The 20,422-nt window shown below is 39.8% G+C and overlaps 1 protein-coding gene across 2 annotated transcripts in view; it reads left to right on the forward strand.

Annotated features, from left to right (window-relative positions):
- The first annotated feature begins 325 nt into the window (after positions 1 to 325).
- Positions 326 to 20,422, forward strand: part of LOC101847101 (arginine-glutamic acid dipeptide repeats protein) — a 31,070-nt gene continuing 10,973 nt past the window's right edge. Inside the window, exons 1-12 of one of the 2 annotated variants that reach the window (XM_005096512.3) lie at positions 326 to 468; positions 6,031 to 6,238; positions 7,933 to 8,039; positions 8,696 to 8,903; positions 10,431 to 11,731; positions 12,722 to 12,779; positions 13,339 to 13,424; positions 14,036 to 14,159; positions 16,722 to 16,837; positions 17,737 to 18,027; positions 18,745 to 18,825; positions 19,151 to 19,248. In XM_005096512.3, coding sequence (XP_005096569.1) covers positions 6,069 to 6,238; positions 7,933 to 8,039; positions 8,696 to 8,903; positions 10,431 to 11,731; positions 12,722 to 12,779; positions 13,339 to 13,424; positions 14,036 to 14,159; positions 16,722 to 16,837; positions 17,737 to 18,027; positions 18,745 to 18,825; positions 19,151 to 19,248 — 2,640 coding nt within the window. In that variant the 5' untranslated portion in view covers positions 326 to 468; positions 6,031 to 6,068. Of the gene's footprint in view, positions 469 to 543; positions 627 to 6,030; positions 6,239 to 7,932; positions 8,040 to 8,695; positions 8,904 to 10,430; positions 11,732 to 12,721; positions 12,780 to 13,338; positions 13,425 to 14,035; positions 14,160 to 16,721; positions 16,838 to 17,736; positions 18,028 to 18,744; positions 18,826 to 19,150; positions 19,249 to 20,422 lie in introns of those variants that run through there. The other variant, XM_035969252.1, reaches the window with a different exon arrangement.

Below are 20,422 nucleotides of genomic sequence, written 5' to 3' on the forward strand. Positions count from 1 at the left end.
GTGTCTGTTTGTTTGTGGTGTGTTTGTGTGTGTGTGCGCGTGGGCGTACGAGCGCGGGCGCACGTGTTTGTGCGCTGGTAATTGTATGAGTGTTTGTGCACGCCCCCTTACACGTGCAAGTGTTCGTGTGTATGAAAAAGAGGAAACGAGGAAAGTAGGAATTTTTCAGTCCCCCCCCTCCCACCTCCCAATGTCTTAAAAATAGGCCATACATAATAAATAAAGGCCCTTTACAATCTTTTGTGGACATAAGCCAAGTAAAATTGTTTAGCCTACCGGTGAAACAAAATGTTAACGGCTTCTAAACTTGGCGGTTCCTCGATCCCAATCCTGGCAATTTTATAGAAGGAAAAGAATGGCGTCGGCGACGTCTCGCCAGGCCTTGTACTGCTTGTAGTAGGGGTGATATTGTAGTCTCTGAACTTCCAATGGATACCTTACTTTTTTCGGTGGCATGACAACTTCTAGGTTAGTACAGTAATCATTCTTATTATGATGTTATGCCATATGCGTTGACGGAGTAAGGCTAGAATGCAAATGTAAACCTCTTTTTCTAACACTAACACTACACTACAGACTAGAAAATCTACAGTCAACCCGGCGGTCAACAAATTCAAACAGTGGTGGTAAAAACTTCACTTCACGTTGTAGATTCTAGATCTATTATATTCTAGATCTAGAATCTAGATATCTAGATCTAGATCTAGATATATTGGTGCTTTTTCGGTAGTTCCCACCCCCTTTATTTGAGCCTGACCTACATCTAGATCTAGATGTATATCTAGATTCTAGATCTAGATATCTAGATCTATACGTTTGATTCGCGGTGAGCTAAGATCAAACCTACCAACAGCAAAACTAAAACATTAAATTGTAGTAAAATTCAGGGGGGCATGCCCCCCTGAAACCCCCCTTCCTATTTTTGTTAGGTCAGGGGCCTGAAACCCCCCTACTCTTGGGACCAAAACCCGTGAGTAACAATTGCGGGGTGGGAACTACCGAAAAAGCGCAGATATATTCTTTTACTGTTTACTTTCCCTGCCGTCTCACGCTTAGGCTTAGCTAGATCTACCAGTTGTTCATTTTCTACTAGATCTAGATATAGATCTAGATCTAGATCTAGTCTAGATCTAGAGTCTAGATATAGAATAGATATCTAGATATAGACTATATCTAGATCTAGATCTAGAATCTAGATCTAGAATCTAAATATTGATGCACTGAACCGTGCCGTGGTGAACCAACTTTTCACCCCTCTCAAGTGCTACCTACAGCCTACAGCTATACTATCCCGCCCTTGGCGCGACTGTGCCCTGAGCGCGACCAGTTCCCCATTTTTCCTTCTGTGCAGCTCGAGTGCAATCTGTTTTATTAGAGTTACGTGCCTTGTCTAGTTCCACTTTTGGTCAATCCTTTTCCAAAAACGTCAGTCGTCTGCTAGTGCAGCAGTCGAGTTCGAAGTGAAAGGCTTATCAGAAACATTCTTAGAGAAGTTTACTTCAGTTACTAAACTAGAGTAGCTGGCCCAACCCGCGAGCACTTGTCTCTGTACCCTCTGTTATTAATAAGATATTTGTTTTCATCATTCATACTTTGATAAGGAAATGATTTTACTAACCTTTAAATGGTGTACTAACAACTTTCTTGCACCTGTTCCGTATACGGTCGCGCTGAGGGCATGGGGTCGCGTCAAGGGCGGAGCATTAACTGTATTAACATGTTAAAATGCGAAATCTGCGACATGACATTTTGGAATGATTGACGATATCACAGTCACAGTATAAACCGGAAGTTGACACAATGAAGTGGCCCTGAACATGGATTGCCTGACCTATTTTGCTGACAGAGACTGCTGAGAAGCAAAATACGACAAGTGGTCGCGGGTTGGGCCAGGTACTCCAGATCTAACTTTCTCTCTAATAAATGGCATGCTTGCGTCACAGGCGGTAAGCTAGAGAACGACAACTTAACGGCATTGGCTGATATTTATAGTAACAGCCATCTTATTCTACGTCATATTGAGGTATTACCGCTTTGTCAGTCATGGTGGCAACACGACCGCACGACAGCAGCCTGCCGACTCGGATTATTTTCTTTGCCGAAGTGACTCTTCGGACTCGAGTCCGAATATGAAAAAATGTTATTTTTGGACTCTGATTCTTGTTCAGCATGACATCACTTCCGCCTTCCTGTGACTCGTGACTCTGGCTTCCTGTCCTGCCTCACTCGTGACTCGCCTCAGGCTGGGTAGAGACTTGGATCACTTTGGGCAAAATGGCGTTTTGTGCAGGAGCCGATTTTTTATCTTATGATGAATTTGAGACTGGCCTGAAAAGTTATAGCGCTTCTAATAAATGTTTATTTGTCAAGAGGTCATCAAAGCAATTAAAGATGGCTCGTTAGCGTGTGTCGGGGTCGGATAGGCGGCCTGCACATGTGTGGCTGTGTGTGCATGTCGGGGAGGGGGGGGGGGGGGGGCACTATCAGTGCGGGCGTTGAACGTCGCATACGCGTCAGTCTTTTTTCCCCCGGCAACTGATCATTATTACAATAGTAAGCTAGTCTTGACGTAGATCTACGCAATGAATTGTGCGCTGGTCTATGGAATCAAAAGTTGCCGTATATCGGCTCTACACAGCAACACAACTTTTTCTTGATAAACAATCGAGCGAGAGATGACACAGGTTTGTGTATTTGAACGAATTGGTCTTTTTTTTAAAACACAGCTCATAATATGCAAGTGCCAGGTGGTCTGCTAATCTTCAATTTTACCTTTTTCTACAACAAAGAAAGTTGGAAACATGGGGGGTGGGGGGGTGTATCAATGAGGCGGCGGGCATCGGATCGGCAGATGTATGGGGGAAACTAAAAAATGGCGGAAAATTGGAAACACCAATGTAAGATTTTTATAGAACGAAGACACTTCCTTTTTTCTGGACCCGAGTCCGAATAACATTTTTTCATATTCGAATATGAAATTTTTTTATTCGGACTCAAGTCCGAATATGAAAAAATGTTCTTCGGACTCGTCACTCGTCAAGACGGCCTTTCTTTGCAACTTGCATCTAACTCTTCGGTTCGGTTGTCTGTGATTGTGCAACACCCTTCTTCCGCCCAGATTGATTCTAATGCTGTACACTACGTAAACTGAGTAGAAGAAGAAGACTGAGAGTAGGCCTGGGTTCTAGATCTACATCAATTTGGATACGAAAGAAAGTTCAAAGTTCAACAACGCAATGCAAATGATCGATCGCTTTGATCCGGATCGTTTCTTTTGGCCGCCTTTATTCTCAGAATAACCTATGTCTCGCTATTCTCCCCCCCCCCCCTTTCCAGATGAGAAAAGCTCCCACCCCGGTGTGGACTCCCCCCTGACCTCTTGCAGGCCGATAAAATCACCTAGACCCCTGGTGGCTTACTGCATGTAGATCTAATCTAGTTGGGAACGATAATAAAAATGTAAAAACATTTTTCGCCTCTACTGTAAAGAAAAAGGCTCACTACTGATGCTACTGAGCAAGATGTGGGACCGGCCGGCGGCCGGACCATTCGTACGCACGATGGCCGGTCTTTCACTCTCTTTTTTTCTTTTGGTATGTTGTGTTTTACGGCGCTCGTAACTGCATAATGTAAGGTCATATGAGCGCGCGGGACACTTTAAACATTTTCTCTCTCTCTCTCGCCCTTTTTAACTCCCAGTGGAGCACAGGCCATCAACTACATTACTCCAGCGAAGCCTGTCGTGAGCGTCCTTTTCTATCTGTTTCCATGATGTCCTATCAAAGCCCGCTTGGCGTGTGTTGATAACAGAATACCTACTCCTTCTGTATGCGGCGAGTTTTCCTCCAGCTGTCCAGAGTAGAGAACCGTTTCCCCTGAAAGTTGGCACTCCCCTGCATTCGTCCATCTCGTCTCACAGAGACCCAGTATGTCCAGTTGGTAGCCCTCCATCTCTCTTGCAACCTGCAGTGCCTTCCCTGCCTCGTACATTGTATGAACATTCCAGGTGCCAAGTCTGGTGGTTTTTCTGGTCAACAGGAGGTTTCTCGGTTTGGTGGCCTCCTTCTGGCTTTCACCACCCTGCGTCATTCTACACTATTCTCTCAGGTCCTCTCCTCTCCTCGATGATGAAGGTCCTCCATCTTCTAGAACTGGTGGTCGTGTTGTTTTTGCTGTTGATGTTTTTGTAGCTGCTTTTTGTTTTACGGGAAAGGGCTGCTAACCCTTTGCCCAACCGACCTTAGTCGCCTTTTACGACATGTGTGGTACGGATACAGTGGTCCTATTCTTTGCTCCCCTGTCTCTTGGACAGGGCCCCGAGAACCAATGGGTGTTAAACATTTTCAGTTGGTAGAAAATTTCGAATTTTGCTCAGGTGGCCGCCGAAGCCTACTGGCTACTCTTATCGATTTTCAGTGCTTCTAGTCTTCTGCTATTTTGCGGATTTCCGCAAATTAGCAATGTTCCGCAAATGGAAAATTTTCCGTGAAAATTTGTGCCAAAAAAAAAAAATCATTTTCAATTTCCCAAAAATGTGAAATAACAAATTTCTGTGATTACTAATAGATCTAGTCAACAATAGCCAACCCATACCGGAAGTGCTCTTTCTGAAAGTGAAGACAGTGACTTTCACTTTCTAAAGCCCAAAAAGCAGAGCACTATCAGCTCTGTAAACAAGAGAAAGAAATGACGATTGTGGTTCAATAGTTCTTGGGCCTGCCAAGAAAAGAACTCTGAAGAGAGCTTAAAATTTTTATTTTATCTGACTTGTTTATTTGTAAGTATTGTTGTGGATTTAATTTGAATATAAGCTGTCAAGTTATTTAGATCTAGATCTAGCTGTTATAACTATTTTTATTATATTATTATAAGGATTCTACACATTATGGCATGGTGCAAACCAACACTACACAAAAAGTTGAACATTAACTGTCAAGTTTTTAAGTTTTATAGATCTAGCTGTTACTAGACTTTAATGGGTGTACAGTATTGGTACAAGGGAGAAAGCATTGGCTTTGGATTTATATGGATTAACACGCAGAAAATTATATGCAAGTGTGTTTTTTTGTCTCACCTGTTTTCTTGTAAAATGTAGGCTTGAATAGCCAGAAATGGCATACGTAGGATGCCCTGAAACCAAAAATTCTCAGACATAAGGGGGCATCCCCTTCAACCCCCTGCCAGGGCCCTGGACCCTAAAATCGTCTAAAAATGACATGATGTGAACAAAGTTGAGACAAAATATGACATTTTATTCCATTTTTCCAGTTTTATAGAAAGATGAAGATTTTTGTTCTGTACCCATTTTTACTGAACAAACTTTGAGCAACTTTGATTTTAGAGTAAACATGTTATGTAAGGCTTAATGTTTATAACATTTGTTGTATGAATAGTATGATGAAATCTATGTTGGATTCTTAGCCTTCAGTTTGGTGGGATCTCCATATTTCTGAAAATCCAAAAACCCTTTCTCCCTTTTTCATTCTGCTTCTGTCAAACTGTGTTTGAGGTGCACTCTTAAGTTACTATAACTGTCCCAGTAAGAGCTTCACTGGGGTCCTCGCAGGGCTAAAGAAAAATTCTTTTGATGCTGGTCAGCCTTTACCACCATGATGATCTTTCACTCTACATCACAACACTGGCACATGACATAAAACTATCACTATATATGATCTATTTTGAAAGTAAAGTAACTTACTTGTAACACACACACATGATGATTGTGTGGGCTTTGATATCATGTACTGATACTTTATTCTTGCGCGACATTCATAATAATGTATTGTTTTAGTTGCACAGCCTCGCATCTCACAATGGGAATGCTGTTTATGTTTGAAGCAAACAACCTAAGCCCCCCTCTTTCAAGTGCAGTTTGCAACCCAGTACATTTGTCTGTCAGCGTCTTGATTTGCTTGTGATGTAGGGCCTGAAGTGGTAATGGTATTGGGAATGTAATTAATATTTAATATATATATTAATAATTTTTATGCATTTCAATGTCATGATGTTGCTTTTCATGTTTTTACATAGGCTTTTTAGACGGAAGTTATATCTCTTTGTAAGCAAGGATGTCAAACAGAAAGAAGGATCGTAACCAGGGGAAAGTTCTTGATTTGAGCGAACATGAGAAGTTTCTGGAAGAAAGAGTGAAGCAGTACAAAGAGAAATTGGAAGCACAAGCCAAATCAGCAACTGTTAACAAAGCCCCATCTGCCTCTGATGTCAACACAGCACGGCTGTAAGTACTTAAAAATGGTTGTTTTCTCTGTTATTTAAATTCTTTGAATACAATGTGGTCTTTTCAAGTATTATCAAATAAGTCAAATTTTGTGTAGCATATTGTTTCTTTACCATACCTCTTTCTGTTTCTTCTGCATAAAATTATGATTCAGAGTGGAAAGTATGGGGAGCATTTAAAAGAACGATCTGTTCAGAAATGTGTTTACCTTTAAATCTTACTAAAGGAAGAGAAAGGATATATATATATGTGTCAAATAGTTACACTCTGAGAAAGCCTTTTTTCATCTTAGACTCTTGTTTGTTGATGATTTGATACCAATTAGGAGCAATATCATCTTAACCTTAAAATCCATCATAAGAAGTGGAGGTGAGCTGGGAAACATTTTGTGTTTCAAAACTCAGAGAAATCTACATCCTTTGCTGCCTTTTTCTCCAGATCATAGCAATGGGAATTTTTTTGTTACGGCGCTCGCAACTGCATATAAGGTCATATGAGCGTGTGCAACACATTGTGACATTGGGCATTTTCATTTTGGTTGGAATTTATTTTGATCTTTGCCCGGATGGCAGCCGAAGCCCACTCTTATCAATTTTAGGACTACGAAGGGATCTTTAACTATAACGTATGCAACTTACATACGAGACCTCCAAGATTTTTTATCCTCATCCGAGAAGGCTAGGTGTTGGGTGGTACCTATCATAAGACCAGTGGTGTGGCGGAAAGACAGTAGTAAGGATCCAAGGAGTAGCAGTAGAAAGGCAGCAGAAAGAGTTAAGAACTCAAAAGAGGGGAGGGGGGGTGGCAGAAAAAGAAGATGAAAGTAGATGGCAGAACATGAATAGAGACCAGGAAAGGTGAAAGGAGAAAGTTTTTGTTTGTTACAAAAGAAAATTTTCTGTCATTGTCAGGTTTTGAACCGACCTATTGAGTGAGAGGCAAATACCTCAGATCATGAGAACCCTCCTGCAAAGGGTTTAAATAAGACAATAGACTGCTACAGAGGAGCAAAATATGCTTGCTTGTTAAAGTGCAGTGTTTACACATAATAAAAAAAAAACCCAATCCATTGACATGGTTAAAATACAATATTTTTAAAAATATTTAGATGGAGAAATGACTTTGTTGCTGTATTTTGTATTTAACTATCAGAACTCTTTATACTTTTTGTCCCATAAGATGGTTTTTAGAGATTATATAACTATTATACTATTGTCCTGTGAGTGATTCTTTACTAAATTTCTTTTGTATTGGAATGGGCCTTGTAATGTAAGGTCGATAGGTTACTTTACTCGTGTTTTGACAGTTGAAACAAAGAAGTGCCTATTAATTTTTTTTAATTTATAAAGTTGTTGAAGCTTGTGGCTCTGTCATCTGTAGTGTAATGGTTCGGCCTTTGCAGTGCAAGGCATGCATGAGTGAGATTCCTTTATGGCTGAGTTTATTTAACTGAGAATCTCTGTCCATTGGCAGGTTGTATCTGACTCGGTAAGGGTTGGTCCTGACAGGCAGGGTTGAAGCAGCCTACCTCCTAAATGATCTCAATAGTGTGGATGGTGGTGTAAAATTTTACAACCAATCAAGGTTTTAGTAATTGCAATTTTGTCTTTTATTCATGCCATCATTTTCTAAAGTTTTTCACTTTTTTATGTATTCAGTAGACAATTTATTTTTCTTGTTGCCTATTCTTTCAGAATTGGAAAGAGTACAAAGACTACTACAACACCTGCTGTGAACAACTTATTCAGTAATGATGGAAGTTTTTTGGACCAGTTCAGGAAGCTGACAGGACAAGACAAAAGTAGGTGTATACTTGAACTTTGTCATTAAACACAGGTAGAAAAAAATAGTCTTTTTCCTTTTTACTTCAACTGGCTTAACACTTTGTGGTCACTTGGCGCAATAATGCGATGGTGGAAGTTATCAGTTCCGGTCACTGCTCGAGGCCTGAGATGTTTGTAGCAGTCACTCTCCTGGCTGGATGATCAAATGGGTTATTTTGTACTGCTGGCAGTGTGACTGCAAAGTGTTCAAGGTATCTGTGTCTAAAGCTGTAATATGCTAGAAGAGGTATTATTTTCCTTCTGCACAGGCCTGTTTTTATTGGCTTCTTCTTTTACTCGGTAAATTTGAGTTTTCAATTTTTGGTAGAATTCTTCAAACCTTATTTTTACAACCTGATCCAATTACTTGAAACATGTATATACAATTTTGATGAATGTGCTGGCTGTAAATGAATTTTTATTCTACTTTTACACGATTTAGTTATTGTAGTTGTTTTTGCAGACTTCATATATGTGTGCTTCAGAATGGACATCCTTATGTGGTCCTTTTAGGGGCCTTTGGATTCCTTCAAAATTTCAAGCTTTATTCATAGTGACTTTGAATGTTCTGACAATTTGTAAGAGTTAAAGCTCAAACTGAATATTCTGGGGGTTTTTTTTTCTTCGTCCTCAGCTTCTGTGGCCAAAAAGAGCTCAGCGTCATCTGAAAGCAAAGCTCTTCTTCAGAATAAAGTCAAAAGTGAACCTTCAAGTTCCAAACTAGATAGCAACAAGTACAAACTCCCCACTCCTTCGATTATTCTGCCCTCTTTCATATCAAAAGGTTATGGTCAGAATGATGTCAAGGAGGAAGTCAAACAAGAAGCTTCCGAGGACTCAAGGTAAGAGAATAAAAGATTACTTGCTCTAAACTTTTAAAAGGTGGTTCTGTGCATGAAATAAGGTCATATATTTTCCAACAATAAGACTGCATTACTTGATAATGTGGACATAGATTCAAATCATTTTGGAGAGGTGCTGATGCTCATAATTTAGTTAGTTTTGGAGAGGTGATGATGCTTATCATTCAATTAGCTTTGGAGAGGTGCGATGCTCATAATTTAGTTAATTTTGGAGAGGTGCGATGCTCATGATTTAGTTAGTAATAAAACTGAAACTATAGAAAAACTGATTTTTTAAAAATATTTCATGAATTAAACTTAAAATGAGATCAGCATTCATCTTAGTCCATTTACACAACTGCTGTCTCAATATCTGTGCCTGCTCTTCTTTACTTAACAGCAGGTTTTATACCTGGCTGTCGGAAACAGTTTTGTAATACTCTGTTCATGTTGAACTTTCATTTACATAGCCAATGTCAAATGATGTTGCAAATATCCTTAAACAACTAAATCTCAGTGCAAAAATATGTTTGATGATATGAGCCAGTATATTAATAAAAGGTTGGCCTAAGACATCGCATTGTCCTAAATTTTCAAAAGGTAAATATTATGCTCTACTGACTTTTAAAGTAGTTTAAAGTGGGTGTTTTTCTAAATGTGTAGGTGAAAAGAGAATCAAATGACTCATGTGTAAGAAAGTTGATTAATTTTTGCAAATTCTCTTTGACCTTATTATTGGGAGTGCCAGGCTCAGTACAGATGAAATGCAAACTATCCTTGACATTTACATCCTGAACTTGAGGAATGTGGCAAATATGCTATCAAGTACAAACAGTATCCATTGATTTTCTTTCTTTATTGAAAGAGCCTAGTTTCATTCAAATTCTTTGCATTGTTCATCACAGATGATAATTGGCGCTCATATGACCTTTTTAGTTGCTAGCACTGTAAAACCTTCTACTATTTAAAAAAAGATAAGATGGAGATAAAGAATCACTCTGCTGTGCTCACCTTTGAGAAAGGCTCATATTCAAGTTGAGAACAATTAAAGAACTTCTTTCAACACTATCTTAAAGCTGACTTTGACAGTTATGGTTCTCCATCTTGTTCTTTTACTCTAGGCCCTCATGAATTGAAAGAGTTGTTGTTCTTTGTGACATCAGTTTCCTAGGAGTTCAGGCTATTTATGAATCTTGTGTATTGGAATCCTCAGCTTTTTTACCCTATCATACTTAATTATTCCAGCCCTCCTTTTCTGTAGACATGTCTCTTGAATTTCATCTGTTGCCCCTTTAATGTTTTTATGAGTGACCTTTTCATGTTTGTCATTGCCAGCATTTCATGATTTGTCGCTTCTACACTCTCCATGATATTTTCAGCATTCTCTTAATGAACCACATTTCTGTTGCTTCTAATTTTCTTTTCGTAGTGTTGTCGATTGTCTAGCACTCACACCCATAATAATATTTATATCAGTTCTTTCTGTGAAGGCTGGCCTAACTGAAAGGTTTTTTTGCCGTTCTCCAGCAAGTCACCGGAAGATTTTGCCAGTTATAGTCCAGAGGAGGAAGAAAATGGCCAAGAAGGAGAGATTGCGTCCCCAGCAGATAGCCCCGGACAACAGACACAGGAAGAATCCCAAAATGGTCACGCACAGAATGATGTTTCAACTGATCAAACTCAGGCTGCTCCTGCACCTGAGGTTGCTGTATTGTCCACAGAGCACAGCCACAACTACCAGTCATATGAATACAGTCAAGCAGTAACGCAGGCTGTTTCAGACCCAGAAATGGTCAGTCAGGTGGCTTTTTCAACGTACACGACTCATGGTCAATGCTTGGCAACTTCATCTCAACCTTCTCAGCCTGTGCCCTCGTTTGGTCCATCCTATGCCCCCCAGTACAGCCAAGCTCCACCACTGCTCAGTCAACCTCTCCTGACTGCTAGCCAGCCTCAAGCAGTCCAAATGTCTCTTACTTTGAGTCAGCAAGTGCCCCCAGTAGATCCTAATCTGTACAGTGTAGCCAACCCGATTCTCCAACCCTCTCTCTCAGTGGCTCAGGGAACGGCACCTGCAATGGCTGCCCCTGGCATGGTTTTAGTCAATGCTCAGAATGTGGCGTCACCACCTGTCATTAATCTTCACCACTCAGTGGCGCCTCCTGGCTCAATGCCTTCCCACATGGCTCCTTTACCAGTTGCTACCTCTGGGATGGCAGCCATTCAGAGTCCATTACCCCAGATACAGACAGTTATAGTGTCAAGCGTTCCCCTGCAAATTCCACCGTCCGTGGCTGTAGTGACCAGTTTCAACAACGGAGTGCAGTCTGTCGCCCCCACCCAGCACATACAGGCTGTGCAGCCCGCACAGCCAACAGCCGTGTCCAGTATGTATCTGGTCCCCATGCAACCACAGAACCCTCCTGTCATGACCAATGTTTACACCCCCCCACCCCCGATGTCGGCTGGCAGTCTGCCAGTGGTCAACAGTGTGACCCCCACAGCTCACTTCTCAACAGGCTACCCGCCACCTTCAGTGGCTCCGTCTAGCATTGTTCCTACTCTTGCCGCCCAGCCACAGCCTGCTTCGGTTGCGTATAACCCGCATGTTAATGCCGGCATGGGGATGTACGGCCCCACCCCTGTGCAACAGCAACCAATTGTGACTTTGACTCAGAGCCAGCCAGCCGCCTATGTGCCGTATGTACAACCGGACCTGTCAAAACCAGTGATTAAACAGGAGATGGGAATGTATGGACCAATTACTACTGCTGTGAAAAGTGAAGTGGAAGAATACGATCCTGCTGCACCAACTGATGATACAGACGGTAAGTTCACCTTTCTTTTGATTTTTTCATGATGTATTTTTGGATTTTGTCTTTTTAAAAATATCTAGGTACGAGGTGTGCTTACGTATATAGTATACACTAATAGGTTAATAGGTCCTTTCAAAAGAGAAGTACTCTTTTGACCATTTGATTTTTATTTAAGGATAAAGGTAGGGAGACCACACGCTCATATGATCGTATGCAGTTGCGAGCGCCGTGTAAACACTTCCCCCCTAAAAAAAAAAGGTAAGGAGAGAAAGCAGAGATCATGATTCATCATTATAATCCCACAACAAAGTTAATATATTATATTGTACTTGTACATCTAAGCATTGGTGTTCATATTGTGTTGTTCTGCTTAATCTTCTCTAACAGAGTTGTTATAGCCCTTTCCTATTGTGCAGTGGGTCAGTTTGTTTCCCATCAGTGTTCTGAGTAGTGGATGTTTTGGTATTCTAGGGGATGGAAGTTGGCTCAAGTGAAAAGATGAATTGTGCTTTTAGTCTTGTGCATATCGACTGCTCAGTGTCGGACTCTGTCATATACATATGTCACTTTTCAAAATGGGGTATGGTGGAGTCTTACACTGAGCTGTGGATATTTTCCTGCTTTTATTCCTTGAGGAGGAAGAGATGCTGACTGATTGTTAGAAATTCTCATACTGCCATTAAATTGAAAGATATTTTATTACTTCACAGAAGGACAGCCAGTATTATGTTATTTTCTTGTTGTCTGGGGTCTCAACGGATGGTCATATTTTGTTGCATGTTTTATTGATTTGATTCTGGTTTTAAAAATGGAGTTTTAAGCAGTTGTTTACTTTATCTGTGTTTGCTGAAATGGTTTTATGTTTTATTTGACTTTTAGTGTATTCAATACAGACAAAATACTTTCTGCCCTTGATATCAGTAGTTTCTTTAAAATATGTTTTCTGTATCTGTTTAAGTAAGCCGTAGCTAATAATCATGGTTGTTACTTTTTTTTTTTTAGTTTCCGACCATGTGATGCCTGGAGTTACAATGGTGTCAAGATGCAATGGAGTTTCTTTGTGAGTTTTCAAATTTAGTTAGTTGTTGTTTTAAACAGTATTTTAAAAAGTTTCCAGTTAGGTTTTCTGATAAGAGTTAAGAGAGATTTGTTTGGGTAATTTCAAGAGAAGCTCAAGGCTGAAAAGATAGTGATTTGGAGAAAGTCTGATAGAAAGTAACATTCCTCTTATATATTGGAAATGGAGGCTGGCATTTATTTTCGTTTCCAATGTCTATTTCGAACACAATTGCTGCTGGGAGAGATAGGATGGGATTATTGGCAGTGCTTTTTAAGATAGAGTTCATTTGACACCAGCTTGAAGTTATTTTGTGTGTTATATGATATAGCACTGATTTTATTTTTTTACAAAAGGGGCATCTGCAACATTTAATTGGAAAAAAAAGATAATAGATTATCTGTTTTGTATGCTGTTTTTAAAGCTTTTTGAATTACTAGACTCAAAGTGAAATCTTGAAATGGAAGGGAGCTGCCTTGATTTTATGTATAAATGGCATTATTTCTCCTTTGTGTTAACTTCCAGGTAAGTGAAAATTTTCCCTTTGGCTTTGATTTCTCAGCTCCCTGGGTCAGAAAAATGTTGCAAAGAATGATGGGACAAGGCTGCCGGGGGCTTTCATGTCAGAGCTAGATAATGGACCACCTGGTAAGGATAGTAGATTTAAGTAAAAAGTGTCTTGTTTGTCTAGATCTGGAATGTGTTTGTTCATGAAATTCTTTGTAATTTTTTCTGAAATCGTTTGGGAAGGCATTTGAATTTCAAAGATAATGATTGCTAAGCTCTGTTAATTCGTTTTCATTCTTACAAATAAAAAAAATAAAAAAAGTATTTGGGGGGGGGGGGGGGGGGGGGGGGGGGTTGATAGTTTGTTTTCAGAAAAGATTTCTTAGAAAATGGATCGCTCACAAATAATCTTTTCAAAGGTTTAAAAAAAATAGAAAATAAAGATACTTTTTTACTTATTATAAGCTAAATAGCTGTTGTTGTTTTTTTTACTTTTCATGAATTTTAACAAAGAAATGTAGATAAGAAATATTGCAAACTAGAGTATGATCTGCATTTTTAAACTTTAAGGAAGTGAAGGCTTATGAAATAATTTTTTAAATGATTTTAGGCTTTTCAACATGTGTTATTGAAGTGATTATGTCAAGGCTTTCAAGAGCTCTTTCTTGATAGTCTTGGGGCTAAGACTTGGAATTGAAAATCCATTCAGCACAATGTCTCCGAGCTTAAAAGTTGATCCAGCGTGTTTCCAGTCTGTCCCCCAGAAGACAAAGAAACCCTGGATGTCATTGAGCAGTTAGCTGCACAAATTTTGCTCAGTGGGCCAGAGACAGAGCAAAAGGCTTTGGACGAGCATGCCAATGATCCTCTTTATTGGTGAGTGTTCCAGACAATAATATAATAATGCTTTAAATAAAGTCCTTGTATATTGTCAATGCTGGGGTCTACGAGACGATAGAATTGTACATGACAAAATTCTAGAGGCACTTAATTTGAGTTCAGAGACTTCTGTTTGAACCGACTTGCTGATTTTTCACCCTGTCACCTTTCTACAAGTGCTTTGTTTTTTCATTTGTTGTAAAGAACTTTCATGATGTTCATGCAAGTCTGGCTGTTTTGGTAGTGGAAACTGAAGTGCAAAATAATATGCTTTTGCAATGATCATTCTGAAAATGAAAAAAGAGTTGTACGTCTGTCTCTTAAATGATTGTTTCAGCCAAGTTCAAATTCATGTTGTATTGAGGTAGAGAATATGGTTAGCTCTGTACATATGACAAGTGGTAAGAGACAATATTTTCATCAATGCAAGGAGACATGGCTACATGCTTATCTATTATATATTTGGCAACTTGGAAACACATGTGTTACTTTTCCCATAAAACTAAAACGACAACTACAGATTTGAAAGTTGGCAAGTACCTGCAAAAAGATAAATAGGTCCCCATGACGAAGCCTGATTTTTTATTTGTATATTTCCTGAATTAAAAAATATATATCTGACAAAAAGCTCCCGTCCTTCTTTGGCCTTTGTGATTATTCCACTGAGAAATGAAACAAATCTGTGTAGCTGTCTTTCACAGCAGAAGTGCCAGAAGTGATATTTTGCGGGAAGTATAGTGTCTCTCTGCCAAGGCTTTACAGTTACACACTGCCTCTGTGATTTTGAAGACATCGGTGTCTTCTTTTTACAATGTAGCAGCCCTTTCGTGGATTATTGTTTTCTTAGTACTTTTTTGTGATGGTGTAAGGCGAAACCCAGATCTAGATCGTCTGTTTATGTGTTGTACTTGATTCAGATCAAATGTATATATGTAGATCAGCTTCCGTTCACATACACTGCACACTGATCCCACAATGACTTGACGATCGATTCTTTTGAGTCCGTTCATCGAACGGGGTACCCAGCTAGTATTTAAATAACCTCCTTTTGAATTTGTGATTTTCGGTTCAGTAAGAATAGTATTTCCTATCAGAATATTTTTTTCAAAAAGGACCAAACTTTTATGGATGTGTATGTCAGTGATTTGTTTGTTGTAGTGTAGTATGAGTGAAGCTTGTTCGGGGCCGAAGTACAAATGTATTTTTTTTTTTTTTACTATGGTTCTATGATGGTTCTGCAGGAGACAACATTTGTGTCAGCACTCCGTCACTGGTGTGCTTTGTGCCTATCTGCAGAAACATCTCGGGTGGAGGGGGGAGGATCCTGGAGCACTTTGTACAGATTGAAAGTGCATGTATTTTTTTAATGTGCACTGTTGTTCCACTAACTGGAAAACTGCTCCTTTGGTTGCTGCTTGCATTTGGTCAGTGACCACACTTCTGTTAGTCATTAATCAACTATCAGCTGTACTCACCACCATGACTCCATCGGCGCCGGCCTGCCTATGCAATACCTTATGTTCTTGTTTTGTTTTGGCCTATGTTCTTGCTGTTCATCACTGGTTTTTATGCAGGTAACAAACAGGACAGTTTTCCACATTGGTCTGTCCAAAGATAGGTGCTGCTTTGCGTCAGTGGTTGAGCCTCTAGAAGTGCACTTTGATAGGCAGTGTTTGTTTAAATGTGCCTCATTTTGTCTACACAAAAGTAACACGGTGTAGATGCGTGAATGTTCCACAAATCCTGCATGGTTCATACAGATTAAGGAGATGCGACTGCTCTGTGCGGTTTTCCATTCTGAGAGTTGCTAAATTGAAAACAACTAAAAGAACTAAAGTACTGCTTGTTAACAGCTGTGCATAAGGCTGATATGAAAATATGATGGGAGTGTATAATGACATTCTCAGTCATAGTTCTCTTTTTCAGGAAATGGATTTGCAATTATTATCTGGCAGTACTTCCTATTGTTTTCTCAAGCTGTAAAGTTTGAGTCATTCTCTCTTTTAAACCATGTCAGCCTGATGAAGGTTGGCTGTCTGCTCTTTTTGGTCCTGTTGCTGATTGAAGGTGTTTAAGTTTTCGGTGAGAGGGTGCTTTGTCAAGTGCAATTTTTGATCCCCGGGGATGAAGGGTGGTGCTTGATTTAGTGGTCGATTGCCTATAAAAAAAAGACTGTGTAAATACGACAAATTGTCTCTAAAAGCAAGGCATGACAAACGCCATTCCCTGTAGCATAAATTCTTCCATGTAGTTTGATGTGAAGATTTTTCAAAGAGAACTTAGAAAGGTGTTTCATGTAGGCATTGGCTTTTTGTCTGCAGTTGGGGGTCATACTTTGGGTTGAGTTTAAGATGTTTGTTGACTTATGCCGGTTTAGTCCTGATTCAGAAGATATGACTTTAGTCCGTCCTCTCTGTCTTGAGCGTTTTCTTCACTGCAAAGAAAGCACATCTATAATGGTTTTGATTCACGCAGTTTTTCAATTTGTCTTTTGAATTATTTAGCTATCGTGATTATTACAAAAGATAATCGCTAATAACAGCTGCACATGTATTTCAGGTTTCTGCGAAACAGGGCCAGTGACACATATAAGTATTTTCGATGGAAAGTTGAACAGGTCTTGAGGTTAAATGTGAAACAAGAAGCAGACGATGCAGATGCTGAAGATGATGGAGGTATGGGAATGTTTATATAGTTGGCTATAGGTACAGCCTTTTTCTATATATACTTACAATGTATAAAGTCATTGTGATATTAGTCAGTTGTTTGTTACTTTGACATTTTTATTTCACTGGTCTAGTATGTGTTAGAAGTTTAACTCTTGGTTGTCCATTTTCATTTCCTTTCAGGGGTGAGGTTGTTGAGTCTTGTGGTTAAATCAAACAGCATTGGAAAGTGTCCATTTAGAAAACTTGATTACTGGCTTACTTTTAATTGTCAGGATTTGTGGGCCTGTAGCATGGAATATCTGAAGAGAGAGAGAGGCAAGACAGCCTTTTCTGCCGTAGTCTCTTTTGAGCTGATCTGTCGTTAAAAACAAATTTTGGGGCTTGTTTGTCCCGAGTTAAGATGCTAGGCTGTTGTACCTAACTGTATGGTACAATTCCTGATTCATGGGGGAATGACGGTAGTTGACTTGGCTTTTTCTGTTTTTCACTCCCCTGACACAGGGATAAGTGGGTGAGAACTTATTTCTTATGGATAAGGGAGGTCAAGTCAGAGACCTATTAAAAAAAAAAAAAGATTTTAAACATTTGAAATTGGAAGATGCTGGTCTCATTGATTGTTATATGGTAACAGTTGAAAATTAAGTCCTACCATGAACAACACAAAACTCAGTGTGTGTATATTTGTACCTTAATTAGGAGTGCCTTTGAAAATTATCTAGTAGGAAAAACTGCTAAGAACGTAAATGCCAGTTGGATGCCCTGTGGCCTTATAAATTTTTAGTCGACCAATCCTAAGATCTGATTGGGAAATGAAAAAAAAAAGAAGAAGGAGAAGATTAAAAGAAAAAAAATGCATTTGTAGCAGAGAGTAAATGAAAATGAAATGTTATTCTGTCTTTGCACAGAGAGAGACCTGAGGCAACCTATGCGGAAAAAGCGCCGTTCGCGCTGGGGCGACCAGAAAGCTCCTATTGCCCAACCGGGTGTTGCGGCGCCATCTTTAGCTCCCCCAGGTGTTGTCATGACGCCATCCATAGCGCCCCCTGGTGTGGCAAACCCTGTGCTGGGACCCCCAGGCCTGATCACCCCTTCTCTGGCCCCGCCGGGTGTAGCGACCCCGTCATTAGCACCACCTGGTTTGGTGGTTCCGTCGCTTGGCCCGCCCGGTATTGCTGCTGTTGGGGGTACTGTGCCAGGTAAGTAGGGGTTATGACTGTTTGCTTCTTTTTCCAGGTCATTCTTTCCTGATGTTCTGCTTTTTTCTTCTGTCATTTTTACAGAAGTGTTTCTCTTTAGTGATGTATTGCTTTCAGGGTCAAACAGACGTGAGCCTTTCCATAAAAGTTTTTTTTCCTGCACGTTGGTAATTTATTAATCTGTGTTCGGAATATCTTAAAGTTTGTTCAGGTTTGAGGTGACCTTTCACTGATTTTCATTCCGTCATTGTCTTGGCAATGCCCATTATATGCTTTTTGTATGCTTCAACTTCCAAGACCTTCATATAACACGTTCTATCTCCTCCTCCACACTTACAACATTTGCCTCTAGCAGAGAATGAAGGAAGACCAAAGTATTACTACAAGTTTTTTTTTGGTTCAGGGAGTTTAAGCCCTGGGTCTGGGAGGTTAACTCTGTGGACCCTAGAGCAGGCCTGAGTATGTTCTACCTGTGCCTTTCTGTACACTGAAGGCCCATCTCAATCTGCAGTGGTGAGAATCTGGCCATCTACTCTAGGGACCTCAGGTGCATGAGCCTTATAAGGATAAGGGTACAAGGACTTAAGTGCTGGGCTTATAACCTAACTCTAATGTACATCACCTAATCATTTTGTATCACTGGTAAGGTTGGTTTTGTGTTTTGGTTTTGAGAAAATGCCTGACTAATAATTAATTAATAAGTGTTGTTTGTGTCAGGTGTGGCAACAAATATTCAGCTGGGAGGTGTGACTACCATACAGCCTCATATGCAACTACCGCCAAGAGCTCAAATTCCAGGTAGGATATTGCTGCTTATTGTCCAAGCAAATCAGTAGGTTTCTAATTTAACTTGTTTTAATTGATTTGAAAAAAAAGCTGTAGAAGTTACGGTTATGCCAAGAGGATTACTTGTATTCAATAAGCACCATCTTTACAGCTTTAAACATGGTCAAGAAGTTTCACAAAAATGTGTTTTTAGTGTGATTTGTGTTTCTGTGGGGCCCATCTATTTTCTTAAGGAATATCTATATGCATCAGATGGAGAGATGATATGTTAAATGTGAAAAGTTTAAAGCTGAAATTCTTCCAGTTTTCAGTTTTCTAATTTTTATTTTGTCATCAGTTCCAAACTCGTCTAATATGCAAGACTATGCAAGAAAGATGATTGGTAGTGATTCCATTTCTGAAGAGCAGCTGAAGCAGATTCGAGAGCAACAAGAGGTATGTCTCGGACAATTTCTCTTTGCTTTTCATTTGTGTCTCCACAGTGTCAGAGCGCTTCATACTTTATACTCTTTCCTCTCTATTAGCATTTCTTTTGTGTCTTTGACAATTATTGTACCATCCCGTGTTTTCTTTCTCTCCTTCTAATTGCCGTCTGAGACTTTTCCTGGTACAATAAGTCCGTTATTGCATGCTGTTGTTTTTCAACAAGCCTGCTACAAAGAAAAGAGATGAATACTATTTTGTACTTTGGGTGTCCACTTCCATTGGGATATATAAATGTGGTTATGACATTCATCAGAAACCACCAAAAGTACATTGCTTTGATGCATTTACGTTTATTTTTCTTCGTGTTTACTACCTATCTGTTCATCTTTTAAAAATGTTTATCAGGACTCCCCCCCCTTATCACCTAAGAAGCTGCAATTAATGCATCCGTTAAGCATACAGTCAGTGTGTCTGCCTCCATCTGCTCTACTTCTGGTCTACCGTCAATCAGCAACGTCTCTGCTTCCGAGTTGTTACCGAAGCAGTGGAGGCAAGTAATTGGCTTTTCGACAATCTGCCGGGATCCATCTGTGTACCACATGCAGTCTCTTGCGTCTCTGGACTATTCTTAACTAGTGTGGCTGAATGGTTAGTGAGCTGAGGCTCACTGTAATGTCAAGCGTCTATCGTTGACACGGCGTTTGGGTGGGTGGTCAATGCTGATAAAAAAAAGTTGTTCCCGCATCCGATCCGGACATTGGGGATTGCCTTGTTAGTGAGACAACTTCCTGAACCTTCGACATATTGTGGTATGGTGGCCAGTTCCTTTCCACGCCGCCTTTACTTTCCGAACTTGAAGTCAGGTACCCATTATTGCTGGTGATACTCAACACCAAAACATCCATATGTTTCATGGCTTCTTGAGTCTGCCGACTTTTGTGGTGGTGTATATTATTATTATTATTGCTTTACTGCAGTATTGTATCTATTTCCAGGTAAACCGTCTCAGTTTTGTTTTCAGCGTATATAAAGGAGATGGACAACGAAGGGGCACGACGAGTACTCCAGCATTTAATTATATGGATTACGGTCAAGAAGAAGAAGAAGAAGAAGAAGAAGAAGAAGAAGAAGAAGAAGAAGAAGAAGAAGAAGAAGAAGAAGAAGAAGAAGAAGAAGAAGAAGA

Source organism: Aplysia californica, unplaced genomic scaffold (genome assembly GCF_000002075.1).
Source record: "Aplysia californica isolate F4 #8 unplaced genomic scaffold, AplCal3.0 scaffold00130, whole genome shotgun sequence".
Lineage (NCBI taxonomy): Eukaryota > Metazoa > Mollusca > Gastropoda > Aplysiida > Aplysiidae > Aplysia > Aplysia californica.